The 20,230-nt window shown below is 39.8% G+C and overlaps 1 protein-coding gene and 1 long non-coding RNA gene across 4 annotated transcripts in view; one reads left to right on the forward strand and one right to left on the reverse strand.

Moving 5' to 3' along the window:
* NCOA7 (nuclear receptor coactivator 7) overlaps positions 1-20,230 on the reverse strand; it is a 160,552-nt gene that overhangs the window by 117,862 nt on the left and 22,460 nt on the right. For 2 of the 3 annotated variants that reach the window (XM_011985016.1, XM_011985024.1), the window contains one exon: positions 5,471-5,584. In XM_011985016.1, coding sequence (XP_011840406.1) covers positions 5,471-5,520 — 50 coding nt within the window. In that variant the 5' untranslated portion in view covers positions 5,521-5,584. Of the gene's footprint in view, positions 1-5,470; positions 5,587-20,230 lie in introns of those variants that run through there. The other variant, XM_011985032.1, reaches the window with a different exon arrangement.
* LOC105543202 overlaps positions 1,775-20,230 on the forward strand; it is a 23,955-nt gene continuing 5,499 nt past the window's right edge. The window contains exon 1 of the long non-coding RNA XR_001006592.1: positions 1,775-1,821. This is a non-coding gene — a long non-coding RNA (uncharacterized LOC105543202). The remainder of the gene's footprint in view (positions 1,822-20,230) is intronic.

A 20,230-nucleotide genomic window follows, 5' to 3' on the forward strand; every position in this document is an offset into this window, starting at 1 on the left:
ACTCACTGTACCAGGCACAGTTCATATATTACCCTCAATCTTCACAGCCATCTTGGTTTCATTCCTTACTTGAACGCAAAAGCTACAAAGTGTACTATGCACACAATAGAGAAAGCTATACAGTGGGTTCAAATCTCCTCTGCCATGGAAAAGAGAATAAGGGGACCAGCTGTTCAGCTCTGGCCCTCCTTGCTGGGTTCCATTTGAGCTTCTCTACAGTTCTGGCTGGTTGGGATGTCTCCTTCTTCAAAACCATCTTGTTAGTTGGTTATTTTTAGCCACATTTAACAACTGAAGAAATGTAAGGTAAAGGAAGCTTAGAAAACCTGCCAGAGGTTATACACTGGAGTGAATTGGAAACACTAGGTGTTCTGCTTCTGGGTCAGAGGTTCAAGGGTGAAGAATTGCCAGGGCAGAGGCTGGAGATGGGACCTAAGAAATGTTCTACACTTTGCATCCATTGTCACTGAGAATGATGACAGAGGTGGTGCTGGCTCCTACTGCTGCTCTGAAAGGCTGGGTTAAGAGGAAAGTGGAGGTGGGAGCAGCAGTTCTGCTTTTCATGACAACCAGGGAATAGGGGAGGTGACCTACATGAACACCTGGTCTGTGTCTGTGTTTATATTACTCACTGTTTACTCCTAGGCTCTCTCACACCTTTTCAGAGGGGAAAAGTAAACCACCCACAAAACACCATTTGGTTCAACTACAGATGTATTTCGGATATCTTCAATTAACCCTTGATCCTGAAAAAATGCTTTCAAAGAACCTTCAACCAATAGCATACAAGGACCTACTCGGAAATCACAAAAGCCAAATAATGTCAAGCAAGTGTGTAGGAAGAGAGCCCTGTGTGGCAATACTAAAGAAAATGTTGCATTCTAACTACAAGGGGAAGGAAGAGTCAGCAAGTGTGTAACAAATGACACATGACAGTCACCCCAGAGGATAGTATAAATTGCAGACAGTACAAATAGTACACAGAACACATAATTTGCTTTAGTAATTCAGTTTTTCATTTGGTTTTCCAGATCTGTCAGGGATCAAGAAATTAATATAGACATATATTAATTTTGCATATATAAATTATTTGCAAAACCATTTGTGAAAAAGTTTCACAAATCATTCAATCTAGATTTAACAACTGGTATAAAACTGTCCTGAAGCACCTGAAAACCAGGTGGACCAGGGTCAGAAAATCCAAAAACTTAATCAGGTCTTATCCAGAATTACTCTATCTAATAGTAGTATTAAATCCACTCCTCTACTTAAGAGTTACACAGGCATATTTCAAGATAAATTATAAGAAAGGAAAGACTGGATGACCCTCAAATCACTAATTTCGATCAAAAATTATTAAAATAGGGTATTTTAAACTTTACTTTGATGTTAAACTTAAAGAGCAAAACATCAACAAAACAGGTTTGACAAAGGACTATTTACCAAACACAGTCATGCAAGGATTATGAAACCACATGATAAGATAGCACACAAAGAAAACATTGGCTATTTAACTACTCAGGAGGAAAAAGGCAATGTGGAAGGGGGAAACAGTCTAAAAAGCAGTTTTTAGGGTTTCAGATATATAATTGTGGCAGCAGGCACAACATTAGGGTAAATTTTCCTTTTGACTTCCTCGGAACACTAGTTGAGATTTATGTAAGGCGGTATAATTTAGTTTAGAGAAAACTGAGATTGCATCAATTTGGCCTCACCCTTGGCCTGACATTTTATCCTTCTCTCCAGAGATCTTACTTGGACTGCTCTTAAGTATGCTGCTCCAGAGAACTCTGCTCTGTATTGTCAGAAACTGGCTTTCAAGTAAGTTCTGTTGCTAATTCCACTTGATAATTCCACAGTTAAGTCAGAAGGCATTTGAAAAGATGTATAACTTTGGATGGCTCTTTTCTGATGATAGGCTGAAGGGGGTTCTTCTCTCTTTGGTTTGCCTTTTGCTTTTCATAGCTTGACCATTTCTGGCTTCCACTGCATTGTAAGAGCTAAACTACAGGTTTGTCAGTCAGTGTTTCTCTGTCTGTGTCTGTCTGTCTCTCCCTGCTCCCATCGCCTCTTCTCTCCATTCTCCTCTCTCCCTCTATCTCTCATTTCCTAGTTACAAATCATGTTCTTACTGTCTTAAGAGCACCACTGACTTCGTCCTTGTGCCACTGTTCCTATGCATACTCCCAAGATCATATTTCAGCATTTTACGATATGTTTTTTGTTTCATTGTTAGAATACTTTTCAGAAGAGGTCATGATAAGCAAGACAATTTTACATTTCTGAGTTGAAAAAACTGTGCTGCTCTTCCAGAACAGTTTTGGTTTGTATTCGCAGCTTCAGGGGCTCCCTTGACTAAACATTTTAGGAAGAAGAAGAGGTTAACATGGAGCAGGTTGTTCATGAACCAGCAGTGACTTTTTTTTTTTTTTTTTTTGAGGCGGAGTCTCGCTCTGTCGCCCAGGCTGGAGTGCAGTGGCCCGATCTCGGCTCACTGCAAGCTCCGCCTCCCGGGTTCCCGCCATTCTCCTGCCTCAGCCTCCTGAGTAGCTGGGACTACAGGCGCCGCCACCACGCCCGGCTAATTTTTTTGTATTTTTAGTAGAGACGGGGTTTCATTGTGTTAGCCAGGATGGTCTCGATCTCCTGACCTCGTGATCCGCCCGTCTACTACTGCAATCACTTTGGATTCAGACTGAGAAGGCACTATAGCTCTTAAAACCACTATGTAGGGCATGTGAAGAAGAAAGAAAAGAAAGAAGAAGAAGAAAGTAAGGAGGAGGAAGGAGGAGGTGGGAGAAAGAAGGAAGGGGGAGAAGCAGGAAAGGGGAGGAGGAAGAAGAGAGGAAGAAGAGCAGGAAGAGAAGCAGGAAGAAAGGGAGGAGGCAAGGAAGGGAGAGGGGGAGAAGGGGGAGGAGAAGGATGACCACCATCTTGACCTAAACTCCTGTGTTATCCAAAAATAAATTCAAAATGGATCACAGACTTCAATACAAAACATAATGCTATAAAATTTTCAGAAAAGAAAAACAGCAGAGAATCTTCAGAACACAGAGCTAGGCAAAGAGATCTTAGAATTCAGACCAAAAGCACAATTCATAGAAGGAGAAACTGATAAATCGAATCACATCAAAATTAAAAACTTCTGCTCTGCAACTCTGTTAACTGGATGAAAAGACAAACTACAGACTGGGAGAAAATTATTTGCAAACCACATATCCAACAAAAGACTCGAATGTGTACAATTCAGCAGTAAAAACCTAAACAATTCAATTAGAAAATGGGCAAAAGATAGGAAAGGAGATTCCACTAAACAACACATACATATGGCTAATAATAAGCACATGAAACTGTTAAACCTCACTAACCATTAAGGAAATACAAATTAAAACCATAATGAGACATCACTACATACTTATCAGAATAGCTAAAATAAAAAATATTGACACCACCAAATGACAATGCAGAGAAACTGGTTTACTCAGACTTTGCTGATGGGAATGTCAAATGTTACAACCATTCCAGAAAAGAGTACTGCAGTTTCTTATAAAACTAAAAATACACTTATCCTTTGACCCAGCAATTGCACTCTTGGACAGTTATCTCAGGGAAATGAAAACTCATGCTCATACAAAAACTTGTACATAAATGATTGTAGCATCTAGCATCTTTGTTCATAAATAGCCCAAACTGGAAACAACCTAAATGCCCTTCAATGGGTAAATGACTAAAAATGACTAAAAAAATACTATGGAATGCTACTATGCAATAAAAAGGAACAAACTATCGATACATGCAACAGCTTTGAGGGATGTCAAGGGAGTAACGCTGAAGGGAAGAAAAAGCTAAATGCCAAAGGTTACATACTACATGACTCCATTTGCGTAGTATTCTTGAAATGACAAATTATAGTGGTTGTCAGAGGAGGCAGGTAGATGGAAGGAGTGAGTAGGGATACAAAAAGGTAGCATGTGGGATCCTTTTAATGCAACTGTTGTGTATCTTGACTGATGGTGACCACAGAAATCTCTATATGTGATATAACTGCATGGAACTAAATACATACAAACATACATACAATGAACGCTCTGAATAAGGCTAGTGGATTGTATCAATGTGAATTTCCTAGTTGTGATATTGTACTATGGATAAAGAATAGGGGTATCTATTATTCCTTACAACTAACTACATGTGAATCTAAAATTATCTCAAAATAAAAACTTTGGAGATCTTATTTATTCTAAATATCCTATCTTTCTGGTGTTTCATCCATTAGATGCCTGATGTCTTCCCTCCCTAATCTGGTTACTCTCTGTAGTCCTAACAGCAGAAAATATTTTACTACAATTGGTAGTTTAACTTGTGCTTCCCCAAAACCTTATTCATGATTTACTATTCCCAACTGGAGCATGCCCTTTGGAAATGGCCTTATGTTTAATACTGACTCTTATGCTGCATGAAATGGACAAAATATATTCTGAGTCTTAGTTGCATCACTTGTAAAATGGAGATAAATTAACTGATGGCATAGATTTATTTTGAAGACAATTAAAATCATAAGTAAAGCACTCAGTACATAGTAGGTCCTTAAATTGTTTCCTTCCTTTTCCCATTATCAACCTAAAATCTAGCTTAATTACTGGATAAAAACATCAACAGTAAACTTTGGTTTTGGCTCCAAGGCTCAGTTTAGAAAACAGTAAATGCATCTCTAATGAGCACAGCCTGGGGACTGGGGATGGAATGAGGCTAAATTCAGTTCTTAACACGCATTTCAATTTAGGAGAAACATGTTTTTAAGCCTATGTTCTCTGAGTCTGAAAACATTCTGGCTTATCAAAATGTTTTACAAATGTTTAGCATGTAATTCATTTTTTTATGATTAGTGAGTGACTGCCACATAGACATTTAAATCTGTAAATGGTAACAAATCATATACTAAATTACTTCTATTCAGATATCAACAAATTTATTTATGTTGGACAAGTTCCAGCCTTAAAAATGACTCTGATTCAAAAACATAATTTCACCCATTTCACCTACCTACAAAAGTATTTTTTAGTAATAGACTCCCCACAAGGTGATAAGCTTTAAATGCGTCAGAGATTTTCAGTTATAGTCCAACCAATTAAGCTACAGAACAGTAGGAGCGAAGCACTTAGGATTTAAAATTCAAGGTAGGTTGCTAAACATGGGATTCGGAGCAATTTGCAGGTCAGAGCATGACAGCTGGATTTGCTGAGCAACACTGGCCTGAGAGAAGTGTCAAAGCTAGAAAGAGAAGAACCAAATGTTATAATCCTCTAATATGAATAAAATGGATGAAGCAAAGTATAGTTTACTTCTCCTGGTTACCTGCTCTATTTATGAACAAGCACAAAACACAAAATGCAAAGTAATACTTGAGGACAAAGTCCGCTCAAATATTTCTTTAAAGTACTGATAACAATTCTGTAAAATGAATGCTTACCGAGCAAAATAACTTTGTTTCCGTTCCTTCTTCTCTTCCTTGGTATCCATAATACACAATCAAAAGTGCAAAGTATTTGGAAAAAGTCCCTCTTTTTAATAGTGAGTCATAACCCTGTAAGAAAAAATAACAAAGCAACCGTAAACTTAAAAGTGTACACTGGCCAATGTGAAGAATAAAATAGAGTAGAACTACATGGACCAAAACAAATGAAAAATAAACTTTAACCAGGAAAGACTGTCACATGAGTCAAATATGAAATGCAAATGTTACATGGGAGAAACTACAATCAGAATGGAGATGTTAAACTATCAAGCAAAACCTGATGGAAAACCAAACTGAAGTATTTCCCTCATATATTTTAAAACATGCCAAAATAAAAACCTTCACTGACTTTGGAAGATTGTAGCCTAACTATGTAGATGCTAATTATTTAAAAAAAAATTGAACTCATAATCTCTCTTCCCAAGCAATTAATAATGAATATGTCTCAGATAATTATGTAAAATGGCTCACTTAGGTGTTTTACAAGAATGTTCTTTTTTAAAAAATAAAAATAACTTCAGCACTCTTTTATTTTCGGAAACATGCCAGCAAGTACATCCCACTTGAGCAAATGTGGAAATGAAAGTACAAAGACACAGGAAGCTGTTCCTCAGCATGGCTTTAAACCCTTGCCTCTCCCTCTTCTCCCCCTCCTGCGACCCTCACCCACGCTTGCCAGCAGTGGCTTAAGCCTATAATATAAAAGGTTGTCTCCAGATCAAGCTTCCTTAAATACCACTTTCATCATGCCACTCCCCTGCTCAAAAATTTCCAATGTCTACTTATTGCCTGATTCACCGGCCTAATTTCTGTAGAGCACTAACATTCCTAAAACTTGTCCTTTCACCCTGAAGTTCACCAATCGAATTTAAATTTTAAAAAAGCAGGCTGAGCCGTGGCTCACACCTGTAATCCCAGCACTTTGGGAGGCCGAGGCAGGCAGAACACTTGAGATTGGTAGTTTGAGATCAGACTGACTAACAGGGTGAAACCACTTCTCTACTACAAATACCAAAAATTAGCCAGGCATGGTGGTGCACACCTGTAATCCCAGCTACTCGAGAGGCTGAGGCACGAGAATTGCTTGAACCGAGGAGGCCGAGGTTGCAATGAGCCGAGATGGCACCACTGCACTGCAGCCTGGGTGACAAAGGGAGACTCTGTCTCAAAAAAAAAAAAAAAAAATTAGTAAATGTAAATAAATAAAGCAAAGTGTATTCACAATCAAAATTATTTACTAATTCATTTCAATTCAGTAAACAAATTACATACATACTACACGAAAGGGAGTATGATAAGTACCAGAGGCCAAAGATAAAGCCATGATATTTGCTCTAACAGTATATATTGTCTTTCCAGAGAGACACTTAAGATTTCAAGACAATGTTATATGTACTGCTGAAAAAGAGGCCTCAGGAAAAATACTTAATTAGCTCAATTTAGCCATTTTCTAATGTATATTTTCAAAATATCATTGAAAAAATATAATATATATAATTTCTACTTGCCAATTAAAAAAAAAATTAAATAACACTTAACCCTATGCAAGGCCCACCCCAGGTACCCTGAGCACACACTAAGGTTGTAGGTTAAGAATGGATTTCCGGCCGGGCGCAGGGGCTCACGCCTGTAATCCCGGCACTTTGGGAGGCTGAGGTGGATGGATCACCTGAGGTCAGGAGTTCATGACCAGCCTGGCCAACATAGTGAAACTCCGCCTCTACTAAAAATACAAAAATTAGCCGGGTGTGGTGGCGGGCGCCTGTAATCCCAGCACTTGGGAGGCTGAGGCAGGAGAATTGTTTGAACCTGGGAGGTGGAGTTTGCAGTGAGCCAAGACCACTCCGTCACACTCCAGCCTGGGCAACAAGAGCAAAACTCCCGTCTGAAAAAAAAAAAACACAAATGCATTTTCTAGGTAAAGGGTACGAGCAAGCAGTTTTCGAGCAAGCAGGTTTCGATTGAACAAAGGCAAGAGGACAAAATAGTTCCCTGCTGTTCCAGGGTAAAGTGAGCTGAGGATGAAGACATGGGCGGGATCTGGGTCACGGAAAGCCTAGTATGCCACTCTAAGGAGCTTGGACTTAATCCTAGCTAGGCTATGTGCGGCCCACCCCCTTCAATGTACCTTGTCAGATGCCACCAATTGCTCATGCTGAACCCAGCGGCAGCATTTGCAGAACCATTACCAAATCGATCAGAGCTGGTCCACGAGATAAAACCAATTTTCTCATCTGCGATGTATATGAAAAGACGCCACCAGAGGGTTTTCCATGAGGTAGTGTAGCATCAGAACGCAGAGGTAGAGGATGGACTTGAGAGGACTTAAGGACAGGGTGAAGTAGATTCACTAAAAAGAAATTACAGTCAAACTAATTGAGGGAGGAGCACCCAAACCTAGGCAGCAGTAGTTGACATAGAAAGAGGAGGGATGGACTCAAGAAATACTTGGGAGGCTGATGAGTTGAGATTTGGTGACTCATGCAGTGTAGATAACAAGGAAAGTAAGGAATGAAGGATGCTCTCCAAGTTTCTGCTTCAGGAACTGTGTGGGCTATGACACCAAAGATCTGGTACAATATACATGAAGAGGGCACGCTGCATGTAGGACAGGGGAGCAGAAGGAGGTAAGAGATCGGTTGTGGACATGGTGCCTTTGAGACGGCTATGGGATAGTGGAGCTGGGGACATTCACCAGACGTTTGATTACATCGAAAGCACAGAAGGGCAGTAAAGGCTAGAGGAAAGGAATTAGAAAAAATCAGCATATGCTTGTAGTTAGGAAGAAAAGGAGAAAAAACAATATGATGATGAGATCACCTTGGAAGCCTGACAACTATTCACGCAGCCCTGTACAGAAACAAGGGAGTACACAGTCTCAGCTCTCACTAGTTTATCTTCATATCCCTGACTTGGACTTCACCCTCAAAGAGTTTTTCATCCAGTCAGGAAAATATGACTGTGCAGATAACTAAACTGTAGGGTAGTATCTTGGTGCTGTCCAATGAATAATATTAAGAATCCAAAAGATGCAAAATTCAATTCTGCTTGAGGTGATAAACCTTTCAGAGTGGTTAGGATTTCAATGGGTAAAAAACAGGGATAGGGCATTCCAGAAAGTGGGAATGCCAGAGCAAAGGGATAGAAGTGAAAGGGGATAGGCACACTCGGGCAAGGAAAGAGTGGCTACCAGGTACGGAAAGGGAACTAATCTTGATGCCTGCCTACCAAGAGCCATTTATTTCAACATATTATCCCTATGTTATCTTTTTATCCTTCAACCACACTATGATTTAGATGTCCTCATTTCCATTAAACTGAGGCTGAGAGGTACTAATTAATTTCCTTAATTCAACAGTACTAGCTGTGCTGCGGCAGCGATTTAAATCCAGTCTAGTATACACTCCAGTGTCTTTCAATAACCTTTGGAGCCAGAAAGCATTTGGGATGAGCTAGAAAAAGTAGTCCAGAGTCAACAATATCCAATGCTGCAGCAAAGAATTCTTAAGTTAAGTCACATGTACCTAGCCACTGGGACAGGGAGGTCATTGAGGACCTCCAACAGGACTGCATTAGTGATGTACTGGGAGTGGAAGTCATGCTACCATGAATTGGGGTAGTTAGTACTCATTCAAGAATTCAAGTGCAAGAGGAAACAAGAAAAAGGAAAGAAGGCGTTTGAGCGTCTAACTCTCATGAGCTCAGTTTCACGCTGTGGTTTGAACGCCCTGGGCTCCTCCCCAACTCTGCACCTTTATCCTCACTCTTTCCTCAGGCATGAGGCAACCTTGCCAGGCTCCTCCTTCTGACAAGGCCCAATTCTACTTCAAAGGCTTTCCTGACCACTTCACTTGTGTGCCCTTCTCTCCCCTAAAGAGCTTACTTCATATATTACCTATCACTTACTGCAAGGCACTTAATCATATACGGTGTGACAACAGCATTTCACTTGATCTCCTCGCCCCAACCATAAATTCCTTTGAGTCAAAACTACCCTGTTTCACTTTTACTATACTTCTCTAAATAACTGGCACATAAGTAGGCAGAAAATCCATATAAAAGCTAAGCAAGGAGTTAAATTAATCCACAACTGGGGATAAGGTCAATTACATGGCAGACCAATACAAATCCAAAAATTCCTCCCAAATTAAGAATTACTTAGGGATAGAGGATGGAGTCTCACGCCAGCCTCCCTCAGACTCCAGGAAGGATCAGAATCCTAGGCTCTCTGCCCTGCCCTGGGTCAGGTGGTTTATTTTAAAGTTCATCTCCTACAAGTCAAAAAAGTAATGATCTCTATTAAATTTTCGGTCATGAATAAAAATGAAGTTACAGCAATCTAATTGGAAAATTTTTATACTTTAAGCTGAGCCAGAAACTGATATTCTGTTCAAGTAGAAAAATATTTATGAAAATATGCACAAGACAAAAAGATTAAATTATCCAAGAGTTGACATCTGGTGCTGCTGTGTCTGATTACAACCAGTAAGGCGTTTTAAAAATTTTTCAATATCCTATGAGATAAATGAAAAATATGCTAATCTTTGGTTTAAGTTTCTGGAAATTTTTATATTCCTTAAACAAGATAGATGCAGTTCTTACAGGTTTAGACACACCAACAGATTAACCAGAAGGAGCTCAGTAGAGAGTGCTATAAAAATGATTTGCACAAAACACCACACTGCAGCCTTCATGCTTCAGTGACAAACCAGGGCTCCTTAAATCAATCTCTAATGGGAACTACATTTCCCATTATAAGTGGTCATAATGGGCTTCTTAAAAGCCCTTTGTTCATTTAACGTTGACTTTCCTTCACATCAATACACTCTTGACTCATCTAATTGCTGACTTCTAAGAGTCTCCTGCATTTACCGTGTATTGCAGACCAAAAAGAATTTCATGAGAAAGCATAAGATGAATCTTCCATCTAAATATTTTTTTTTTGCAATCTTAAATCAGGATAGTCAATTTAAACTTAAATCCAGTTCATTATTCAAATAAAAATAGCACATAAAAATCTTTACTTCAAAAGAGCTGTGATGAAGACAAAGTATTTTTTGAATCATCAGCAAAATGTTCCTTGTTTGTACACATGGCACCATTTAAAAGAACAGAACCAGCAGAGACCCCTTAACTACATCAAACTGACCCACACAGCTGGGGGTTACACAGCTAGAGGTCCTCAATGATCTCCCCGTCCCAGTGGCTAAGTACATGTGTCTTAACTTGCAGATTCTGAGCTGCAGCATTCGATGTTGTCGACTCTGGACTACTTTTTCTAGCTCATCTCCAAATGCTTTCTGGCTCCAAAGGTTATTGAAAGACACTGGAGTGTATACCAGACTGGATTTAAATCACTGCCGCAGCACAGCGAGTGCTGTTGAGTTAAGGAAATTAATTAGTACCTCTCAGTCTCTCAGCTGTGGGTCACACAGCTGTGGACCCACACAGCAAAGCATGACTTTTTGGATTCACCTCCAACATACTGCAGTTCCTTGAATATTCAAGTATAACAAGTCAGGACTAGAAAAACAGCAGTATATCCATGAGGCCCTCATCAGCTGTTTTCCCAACAACATATTTCTTAATATACAAATGAAATGATGACAGGAGTACACAATGGTCACACTGTGTTTGGTCACGTAAGGAACAGACCAAAATGGACCTTTCTATGCAGGCATTTCCTCCTAGAAAATAGTTATATTTGTACCAAAATATAACAGGTGTTCCGTCTCTCAAAGCCACACTGTCATCTAAACAAAGCAAGAATATTCAAATTTCAATGTTAAACAAGGTCAGAAATTTGAACACTCCCTATAACTTTAGAGAAACCTGGGAAGGACACAGAACCAGATATAAACGTGTGCCACGAACTTACAAGGGTATCCAGGCGCAGTGGCTCATGCCTATAGTCCCAGCACTTTGGGAGGCCGAGGCAGGTGGATGGCTTGAGGTCAGGAGTTCGAGACTAGCCTAGCCAACATGGCAAAACTCCATCTCTACTAAAAACACAAAAACTATCCAGGTGTGGTGGCACATGCCTATAGTCCCAGCTACGTAGGTAGCTGAGGCACAAAGATTGCTTGAACCTGAGAGGCGGAGGTTGGAGTGAGCCATGACTGTGCCACCGCACTCCAGCCTGGATGTCAGAGCGAGACTTTGTCTCAAAAAACAAAAACAAAAACAAAAACAAAAAAAAACAACTTAAAAGGGGAGCAATCAGATAATACCCCCCAAATAAATAAATGCTTGTTACAAAAACAATGCAGCAACAACAACAACAAACCCAAAAATGAATGGCAACAAATAACTAAAAAGTTATTCCTGGTGATGAAGCAAGGTGATGATCAAGGATGGGCTCCGGATCTGCTATTTGGGAAAGGGTTTGACATTTTTGAATGGCAAAATGAATGGAGAACTTATCAACTCCTATTCCATTATTCTCTGCCTAGGGTGCTCACATTTGACCCGAGAAAAATTAAACAAATGTGAATTTCAGTGGTCTTTTACCTAAGATGAGTCAAGAGATGCCATCAAATCTCCTACATACTCTAAATGAAGACCCATCTCTGGGCTAGATAGATCATTTTACAAGTTCTCTCTTAGAAAATAACATGCAAACGAGATTTCTAAAAAGTCACTGGTGGGGTGAGGAACTGCAGAAGATGTAGAAAATGCCAGAAGCCTGAAAACAGGCAAATGCATTTTAATTTAGAAAGGGTAATTGTGCAAACTATACACTGAAGCATATCATCACATAGATTCCCAGGAAAATTTTAGAAATGATCATTTAAGGCAGTTTGGTAAGAAAATAGAGAAGGGAGCAGTGGACCCTGAGATCTAGAATGATCCCAGAAAGCCAACGATTCGGCAGGACAAGTGGGTCGCTTTTGGAAACATCTACCATGGACCAAGTATTCTGCTGCAGACACAAAGAGGAAGACAGCATTCATCAGCCAGGAAGCTCAGGAAGAAGAGGCAACTATAACTTATCAGCTGATAAAATGAGATGTGAGTGCTCTGACACTAGTGGTCACAAGGAACCACAGAGCACAGAGCATTGAGCAACTTACACTGCCTCAAAGCGAAGGAGTGTCCTGGCAATGTCACAGGTGACGCCAGTGCTGGGCTGGGAAGGAGGTGCAGGAGTTTCCCAGATGGTGGATGCAGAAGAGGTCAGGCTCATAAGGCAGAATGAGGATGTGTAAGCCTCTGGCAGGAATGTGTGGTGTTCGGGGAATCCTGAGTGATCTGGTATGGCTGGAGTGCAAGGACTGGTAGAAGAGAGGACATTCAGGGAATGCTGGCTTAGTCAAATCACACTGACCTAATTTCCCTCCCTGACATAGCTACTATTCTAGTGGATTAGGAAAACAAGGAAAACACACGTAACTGCACTTAAGAGGCATTTGATAAATTTCTCTTGTCTACTTATGGATAAGATGGAGAAATGTGGGTGGGGTGTGTAGGTGGATGTTTATATGATTAGATGAATAAAGGAAATCACTGAATCACTGTACCAAGAGGTATGTGTTGACTGACTGACCAACCTCAGTTGCTCTGAGAGCTGAAATCCATTCTGAACCTGGAGAGGGAACGTTAATAGCTTAATACAGTATTTTTTCTTATGCTCTGTCCTCATGAGTATATTTCCCACTAACTTGAACAAAAACATAGAGGCCTCCCTTATCAGCCATTTGGAGAGGTAGGTACTTAATAACATCCTAGATAGCAGCACTAGGATTCAAAAGCCCTCGGCTGTCTGGAGAAAGGAGTCAATTATTATGAGGTGGAAATTTGCTCCCAATGAATCTCAGGTTTTACTGGTGAGGTACTAAGAAATGAGAGCGGTACAGTTTAGTGTTAGCACAAGTGAATATGATTTGTGGTTTTAGATGACAGTAAGGTTCATATATGGAATTACAGTTGGGTAATTCCACTGTGCACCTTCCTCCCCACCCGCCTCCAAAAAACCCACTAGTGCTATCAACCCAGAATAAACAGATTATAATAGTCTGTCACACCCTTTTTGAGGATTAGACTCCATCAGGATTACTGCATTTATCTAGGGATCTCACACTATAGGGAAATTAGAACAAACAGGATGGTTAAATGGCATAAAACTAGATTTTAAGAATATTAGTCAAAGGAGTTGGTCAGGAGAGAAGACTTGGATTAAATGACAGCTGTTTTTAAACATCTGAAGGATCTTTATCCAATAAAGGATTTAGGCTTGATAGACAGATCTCCAAAGAGGTAAACCTAGAATTAGACATTAGATGTGGAGGGAGAGAGGTCCACGGCTCAGTATAAGGAAGAACTGTCTGAGAGGTAGGTGCAAACAGCTGCCTGCAGATGGAATGGCTTCCTCATCTTCAAGAGTGACAGAGCACATACTGAGCAACTGTTTTATATGACTACTGTAGAGACGCAGTTCTCAGCCTTATCAAATTCAACACCTCATCTAAATAAATATGTCAACCATTTTATTATACGCCCTTCATAATATTGAGATGAAATTCATAGATCATGTAACCTACTTACACATTTAATTTTATAAAATCATCATGATGCCCCAAAGGAAAGTATTTGATCACGGGTATTCCAATATGTAAATTCTCAGACACAGTTCATTAGAAGACATATTAGAGATTCATATTGCTCCTACAGAAGAAGATACGAAATTCCCAAGTATAAGGGTCAATTCTTCATTTTCTTGGACTGCCTCACTCATTACAGGGCATTTGGCACCTCTGCTTGCCCCCAACTAAACGCCAGTAGCGCCCTTCCCATAACCATGCCAACCAAAATGCCCCAGGAAAGGGTACCACAACCAATGAGAATAACTATTAAAAGGAAAATCAAGCCCCACAAGCAAACTAGTATTTTAAATTAGTTTTTAAATTAAATGTTTTTAAGTTCAAAAATTCCTTTAAAGCCGAGATTTTATAAACTTCATATACCTGAGAAGTTCTCTGTCTTCCATATGCTCTATGCTTCATCTGAGAAGTTCTCTGTTTTCCGTATGCTCTGTGCTTCATCTGAGTAACACTTAACCCATGCTATTAAGGCAGAGGGTACCTTTTTTTCTTTTTTCTTTTTTTTTGAGACGGAGTCTCACTCTGTCATCCAGGCCGGAATGCAGTGCCATGATCTTGGCTCACTGCAACCTCTGACTCCTAGGTTCAAGCTATTCTCCTGCCTCACCCTCCCAAGTAGCTGAGATTACAGGCACCTGCCACCATGCCCAGCTAATTTTTGTATTTTTAGTAGAGATGGGCTTCCGCCATGTTGGCCAGGCTGGTCTCGAACTACTGACCCCAGGTGATCTGCCCACCTCAGCCTCCCAAAGTGCTGGGATTACAGGTGTGAGTCACTGTGCCTAGCCAACGGTTACCTTTAAAATAAGATAGGCCTGGTTAAAATCCAGATTCTACCACCTACAAGGTATGTAGCCTTGGGTAAGTTACCTAATTTCTCTAACCTTCAGTTTCTTTATCTGCAAAAGGGCTGTTACACAGACTCAATGTGTAAAAAAAATCAATGACTAGAATCTGGTGCCCCATGGAACAGAAAATTCTATCCATTGACATTTCCATGCATCCAAATATCCAAGTGTTCATGAAATACCATTTTCAATATATCTGAAGAGCCACATTCAAATCCGCCCCAAATAGTAAACTAACAAGCTAGGCAGGCCTAGTAAATATAAAGATGACAGGAAACAGTTAAATATTTATTGAACATTAACTACATGCACCAAATTTTTTGTTCAATACTGTTACACACACTGCTTGGTTTAATCTTTATGACTGCATGAGGGAGTTGATCTCAATTCTTTCCAGATAAAGAGTCTGAACTTTAGAACAATTAAAGAATTTATTCAAGGTCAAATAGCTGTAAGAGTTACAGCCAGAATGATCAGCTCTGTCTGACCCCAAAGAAGGAACCACTAATAATGGCCTGTAAGGGTAGGCTATTACTACACATAATTTTCACATGGATGCCTAGTTCTTCCTGGATTTAGCCACAGTTAAAAAGAACAAGACGGAGGCCGGGCGCGGTGGCTCACGTCTGTAATCCCAGCACTATGGGAGGCAGGGGCGGGTGGATCACCTGAGGTGAGGAGTTCGAGGTCACCCTGACCAACATGGTGAAACCCCATCTCTACTAAAATTACAAAAATTAGCCAGTGTGATGGCGCATTCCTGTAATCCCAGCTACTCGGGAGGCTGAGGCAGGAGAATTGCTTGAACCTGGAAAGCAGAGGTTGCAATGAAACGATTTTGTGCCACTACATTCCAGCCTGGGTGACAGCGAGACTCCGTCTCAAAAAAAAAAAAAAAGAATAAGAGGGTGAATACAGCTTTATGGCCAACTGTCTTTAAGGATGTAAATACTGACCTGTATTGAGGTTAGCCATTACTACTCATACTAAATGCACTTTAGTAAACATGTCAGTACATTCAACAACTATTTATTGCACTGAGTAGGTTTCTAAAGAGCTAACTGGAAAGCACATTCTCTTAATTCACTAAATTAATTACCCCTTAAGTTCTGAGAACAGAAGAAACCAATCTATTTCCTCACAGAAAATGGAATTGGTAAATACAGATAGTCAGAATTTGGAATTTTGATTTTTTTTTAAAAAATACATTTATTTCTTTGTTGCTCTTAAATTATGAAAGCCTGCTTTTTTCTAAGCACTAAAATTATAGCTCATTTCTAGAATTAAAAAATTACAGTTCTATAACATTTCTACTAAATATTTTAAATATATTGAATGCATTCTCTCATTAACACACATAAGGTGTAAGAAGTCAGTTTTGAAGTTTTCTACCTGCACACAAAGATTAGAAGGGCCAAATCTGCATTATCATACAGAAAGTTACTGGAGGTAATGAAAACAGAACAATCTATCTGCTGATCTCATCTCCTAGTCATAAGAGACATCCTCTTTCTCACCATCAATCACTACTGGGTACCTGCGACATGTTTTTGATTACCTGTCACAAGAGGTGTGAAAAATATGATGCCTGCCTCACCCACAGCGGAGTTTCTGGAGACACCCCTACTATGCTGTGGCACCGGAAGATCACTTCAGATCATCTCTAAGACAAATCTAAAGACATTAGGCTCCAAGTAGCATCAATAAATAGGAGACATGGGAGAAAAGTTTGTTTTCAATTACTTCTGGAATTCGTTTTAATACTACCAGACAGATTCATTCCTAAACCATACAGTCTCTGGCCCATTTGATTTTTTTGCAGACATATTCTAGCTCCAGTCCAAAGGAAATAAGCTGCAAACTTCTGGAGTCTCTAGACTGGTACAGAACTCAATCTCATTCCCCAAATCCTTGCAGAGAATATGTACCAGTGTGAGTCACTGTGCCAGGGTCCTGTGCTCACAGCAAATGCCATCACCAATGCATGTGTCCTAGTCTTACACAGGGTCCCAATGCAATCAATTTCAAGAGAGGAAAAAAAAAAAATGTGAGCAGTAGTTACCACTACTACTATTACTACTTATTATTATTTGGTGGGGGCTATTTCGTGGATCTGAATTAGGAGTTAACTGATAAAACCAACAAAATTGGATAGATGAAAGGCATTAAAAGATAAATGGAATGCTTTTCCAAAAACATACAGTATATGAGTAGCAAACACTCCTTTTCAAGAATTAAATTTGAGTGTCTTCTAAGACTTTATCAACAAGAGACAATCTACCAGTTAAACTGCCATTTCACTAAAGAAAAGGCCATGTACTTCTTTGCCTTCTGTGGATGAGATCTGCAATTGAATGCATTTTCAAAATACACTGGCATACATTCATACCTGTAAAAATGCAAAATAAAATAACTGAATTATTCTTTTTTTAATGTGCTTTCAGCATAGTTACATGGAGAGTATAAGTGGCAATAAACAACTTATGCTTACTCCTAAATAGTGCCTTGTAATGTATTTATGAGCAATTTTCTTCAACTCAGTAAGCACTTAGAACCTGTTTTATGCCTACAACTGTACTATTTATCTGAAGCTTGTGACTATAAAAAGGACCCAATGTGCTCTACAGAAACTTCAATTTTTGACAAGGGAGATAAGATTTACATAAAATTATCAGAAAACAGGGGCATGAAAAAGTTACGCCAAATAAAACGTATGACACACAGAGGAAGTGCTAAAAGGGAAGTAAGAAAATGGCTGGGTCACACGGGCCAGTGCTGGTAGGGAAAGTGTTAAAAGTAGGACATCCCCGAAAACCACAATTCAGGGTTATATTTCAATAGTGCCACACAATTAACAATCAAATCTATAAACCAGAAACAGTTTTATCCCCGACGAAAATGTTATCTATAAGAGCACACTCAAGACAACAGCATTTCTGCCAGATTCTGCCTCAGATGTCTTGGTAACAATGGAGAGAGGCAAGTAGTGTTGTGGTTAGCAAAATATGGACTGTGGTAAATACACAAACGTGGGTTCAGGAACGAGACATAACCAAAAGTGTCTAAGCAGCAGGGAATATGCCCAGTGTGAAACTAAATCAGCATGGAGAAGTACAAGGACCTCTTCTTGGAAAAAAAAAATTATGTGTGTAATATTCAACTATACATTTCTAGCAGACTGGGTTAAGAAATCAAGTCTATGGTATACGTACATTTTTTTAAAGGTTTATTGAGTTGCTTGTCATAAAACTTGTAGAATTCAGAAGAAAATGGCTTTCTGGTAGACTGGATTGTTGTTCCTAATTACGCACTCCTTCCCTTGCTGTAAGATAATTATACATCCATACCCTTTGCTGGGCAGCTCTGTGATGCTTTGCACTAGTATACAGAGTATATGACCACATCTGATTTTTCATGTGACTTGTTTTGACCAATAGACTGTGAGGATTAATAGTCATATTCGTATTGACTTGAAGCACTAAGAGACCTGGCAAGTGTCTGCTCCCCACCAGCAGAGTATGCTCCAGGTAGCTGCTTCTCCCTCTTCAGCTTGGATTCCAGGATGAAGACATGTGGAACAGACCCGAACCTGTACCTCAGCTTTGGCATCCGACTTAGCCTTTGCCAAGGCCAGCCTGCAGAACCCAGCCAGGAGTAGCTAAACCACAGTCAAACTGCAAATCCATGAAGGTGAAATACATATTTGTGGATATAACCCATTGCGGTTTGGAGACAATTATGTAACATTATCACAACAAAAAACCCAATACACCCTTAGAACCATCCTGATCCACAAATTACTTCGTGGAGTTTTACCAGAAAGATCAAAACCACATAGTACATATTATTGTTTATATGAATAATTCTACCAAGGCCTGAGATACCAAAGCCCAGACACAAGACAATTGACACAAATAGCAGACGAGGCTTCCTTTTCTTCCAGTTGTCATTTACCCCATAACCACTTTGCATGGCTATGGGGTTTTAGCTGGGAAGGCATCATTTGACAAGAAATTGTGCATTGTCTTAGCATATTTATATATAAGCGTTGATATTACTTACTGTTATAGGTTAAATTATAGCATTCCAAAAAAAAGGTATGCTGAAGTTATAATACTCAGTACTCCCGAATGTGATCTTATTTGGAAATAGGGTCACTACAGATACAGTTAGTTAAGATGAAATCACACTGGAGTGGTGTGGTGCCCTAATCCAATATGACTGGAATCCTTATAAGAAGATGGCCATGTAGTGATAGAGACACAAAGAGAGAATGCCATGTAGACACAGGCCACACTTGGAGCTATACTGCTGCAAGCTAAGGAACTCCAAGGTCCAGCAAACTACCAGAAGTTAGGAAGAGAAAAGGAAGGATTCTTTTACCGGTTTCAGGGGGAACATGGCCCTGCTGACACCTTGATTTTGAACATCTAGCTTCCAGAAAGTGAGAACATACATGTTTAAAGCCACTCAGCTTCTGGTACTCTGTCATGGCTGCCCTAAGAAACTAATACGCTGACTTTAAATTACTTTTATACACTATCACTGTTTAAATTACTTTTATACACTATCACTGCTCCAAAAACTTTATTACTTTCTCAACATGTCCATTCTGCCACGTTCTCTTATAATTTAAAGGAAATGCAGGCATGCCATTAAGAAAATTGGTAAAAATTATTTACCAGTTGCCTCCTGGGCCCAGATGTTAATTCGATGAGCTTTTTGTTCATCCAGTTAACATCTGGGTCCAGGAGAGAGTTCAAGCACAGCTTATTTGGGTAGGTGGACTAAGAACTGACCTGATAATCAAAGAATTATTTTATCCTATAAGAGTCTTTGGAACATTCTGAAAATACAGAATCACCATGTACTATGCCACTCCTATCACACTTTCTACAGCAATTTTACACTGACAAACTCATACTGCTAAGTTTCTCAGTGCACACTTATGCTACCTTGTGTCATTTTCTTTACGTTATTTCTTTTTTGAGATGGTGTTTCACTCTGTCACCCAGGCTGGAGTGCAGGGGTGCGATCTTAGCTCACTGCAGCCTCCGCCTCACAGGTTCAAGCGATTCTCCTGCCTCACTGCCTCACACTCCCCTGCAGCTGGGATTACAGGCACGTGCCCCCACACCTGCCTAATTTTTGTATTTTTAGTAGAGACAGGGTTTCATCATGTTGGCCAGGCTGGTCTTGAACTCTTGATCTCAAGTGATCCACCTGCCTTGGCCTCCCAAAGTATTGGAATTACAGGCATGAGCCAC

This window comes from Mandrillus leucophaeus, unplaced genomic scaffold, assembly GCF_000951045.1.
Source record: "Mandrillus leucophaeus isolate KB7577 unplaced genomic scaffold, Mleu.le_1.0 Scaffold1067, whole genome shotgun sequence".
Classification (NCBI taxonomy): domain Eukaryota; kingdom Metazoa; phylum Chordata; class Mammalia; order Primates; family Cercopithecidae; genus Mandrillus; species Mandrillus leucophaeus.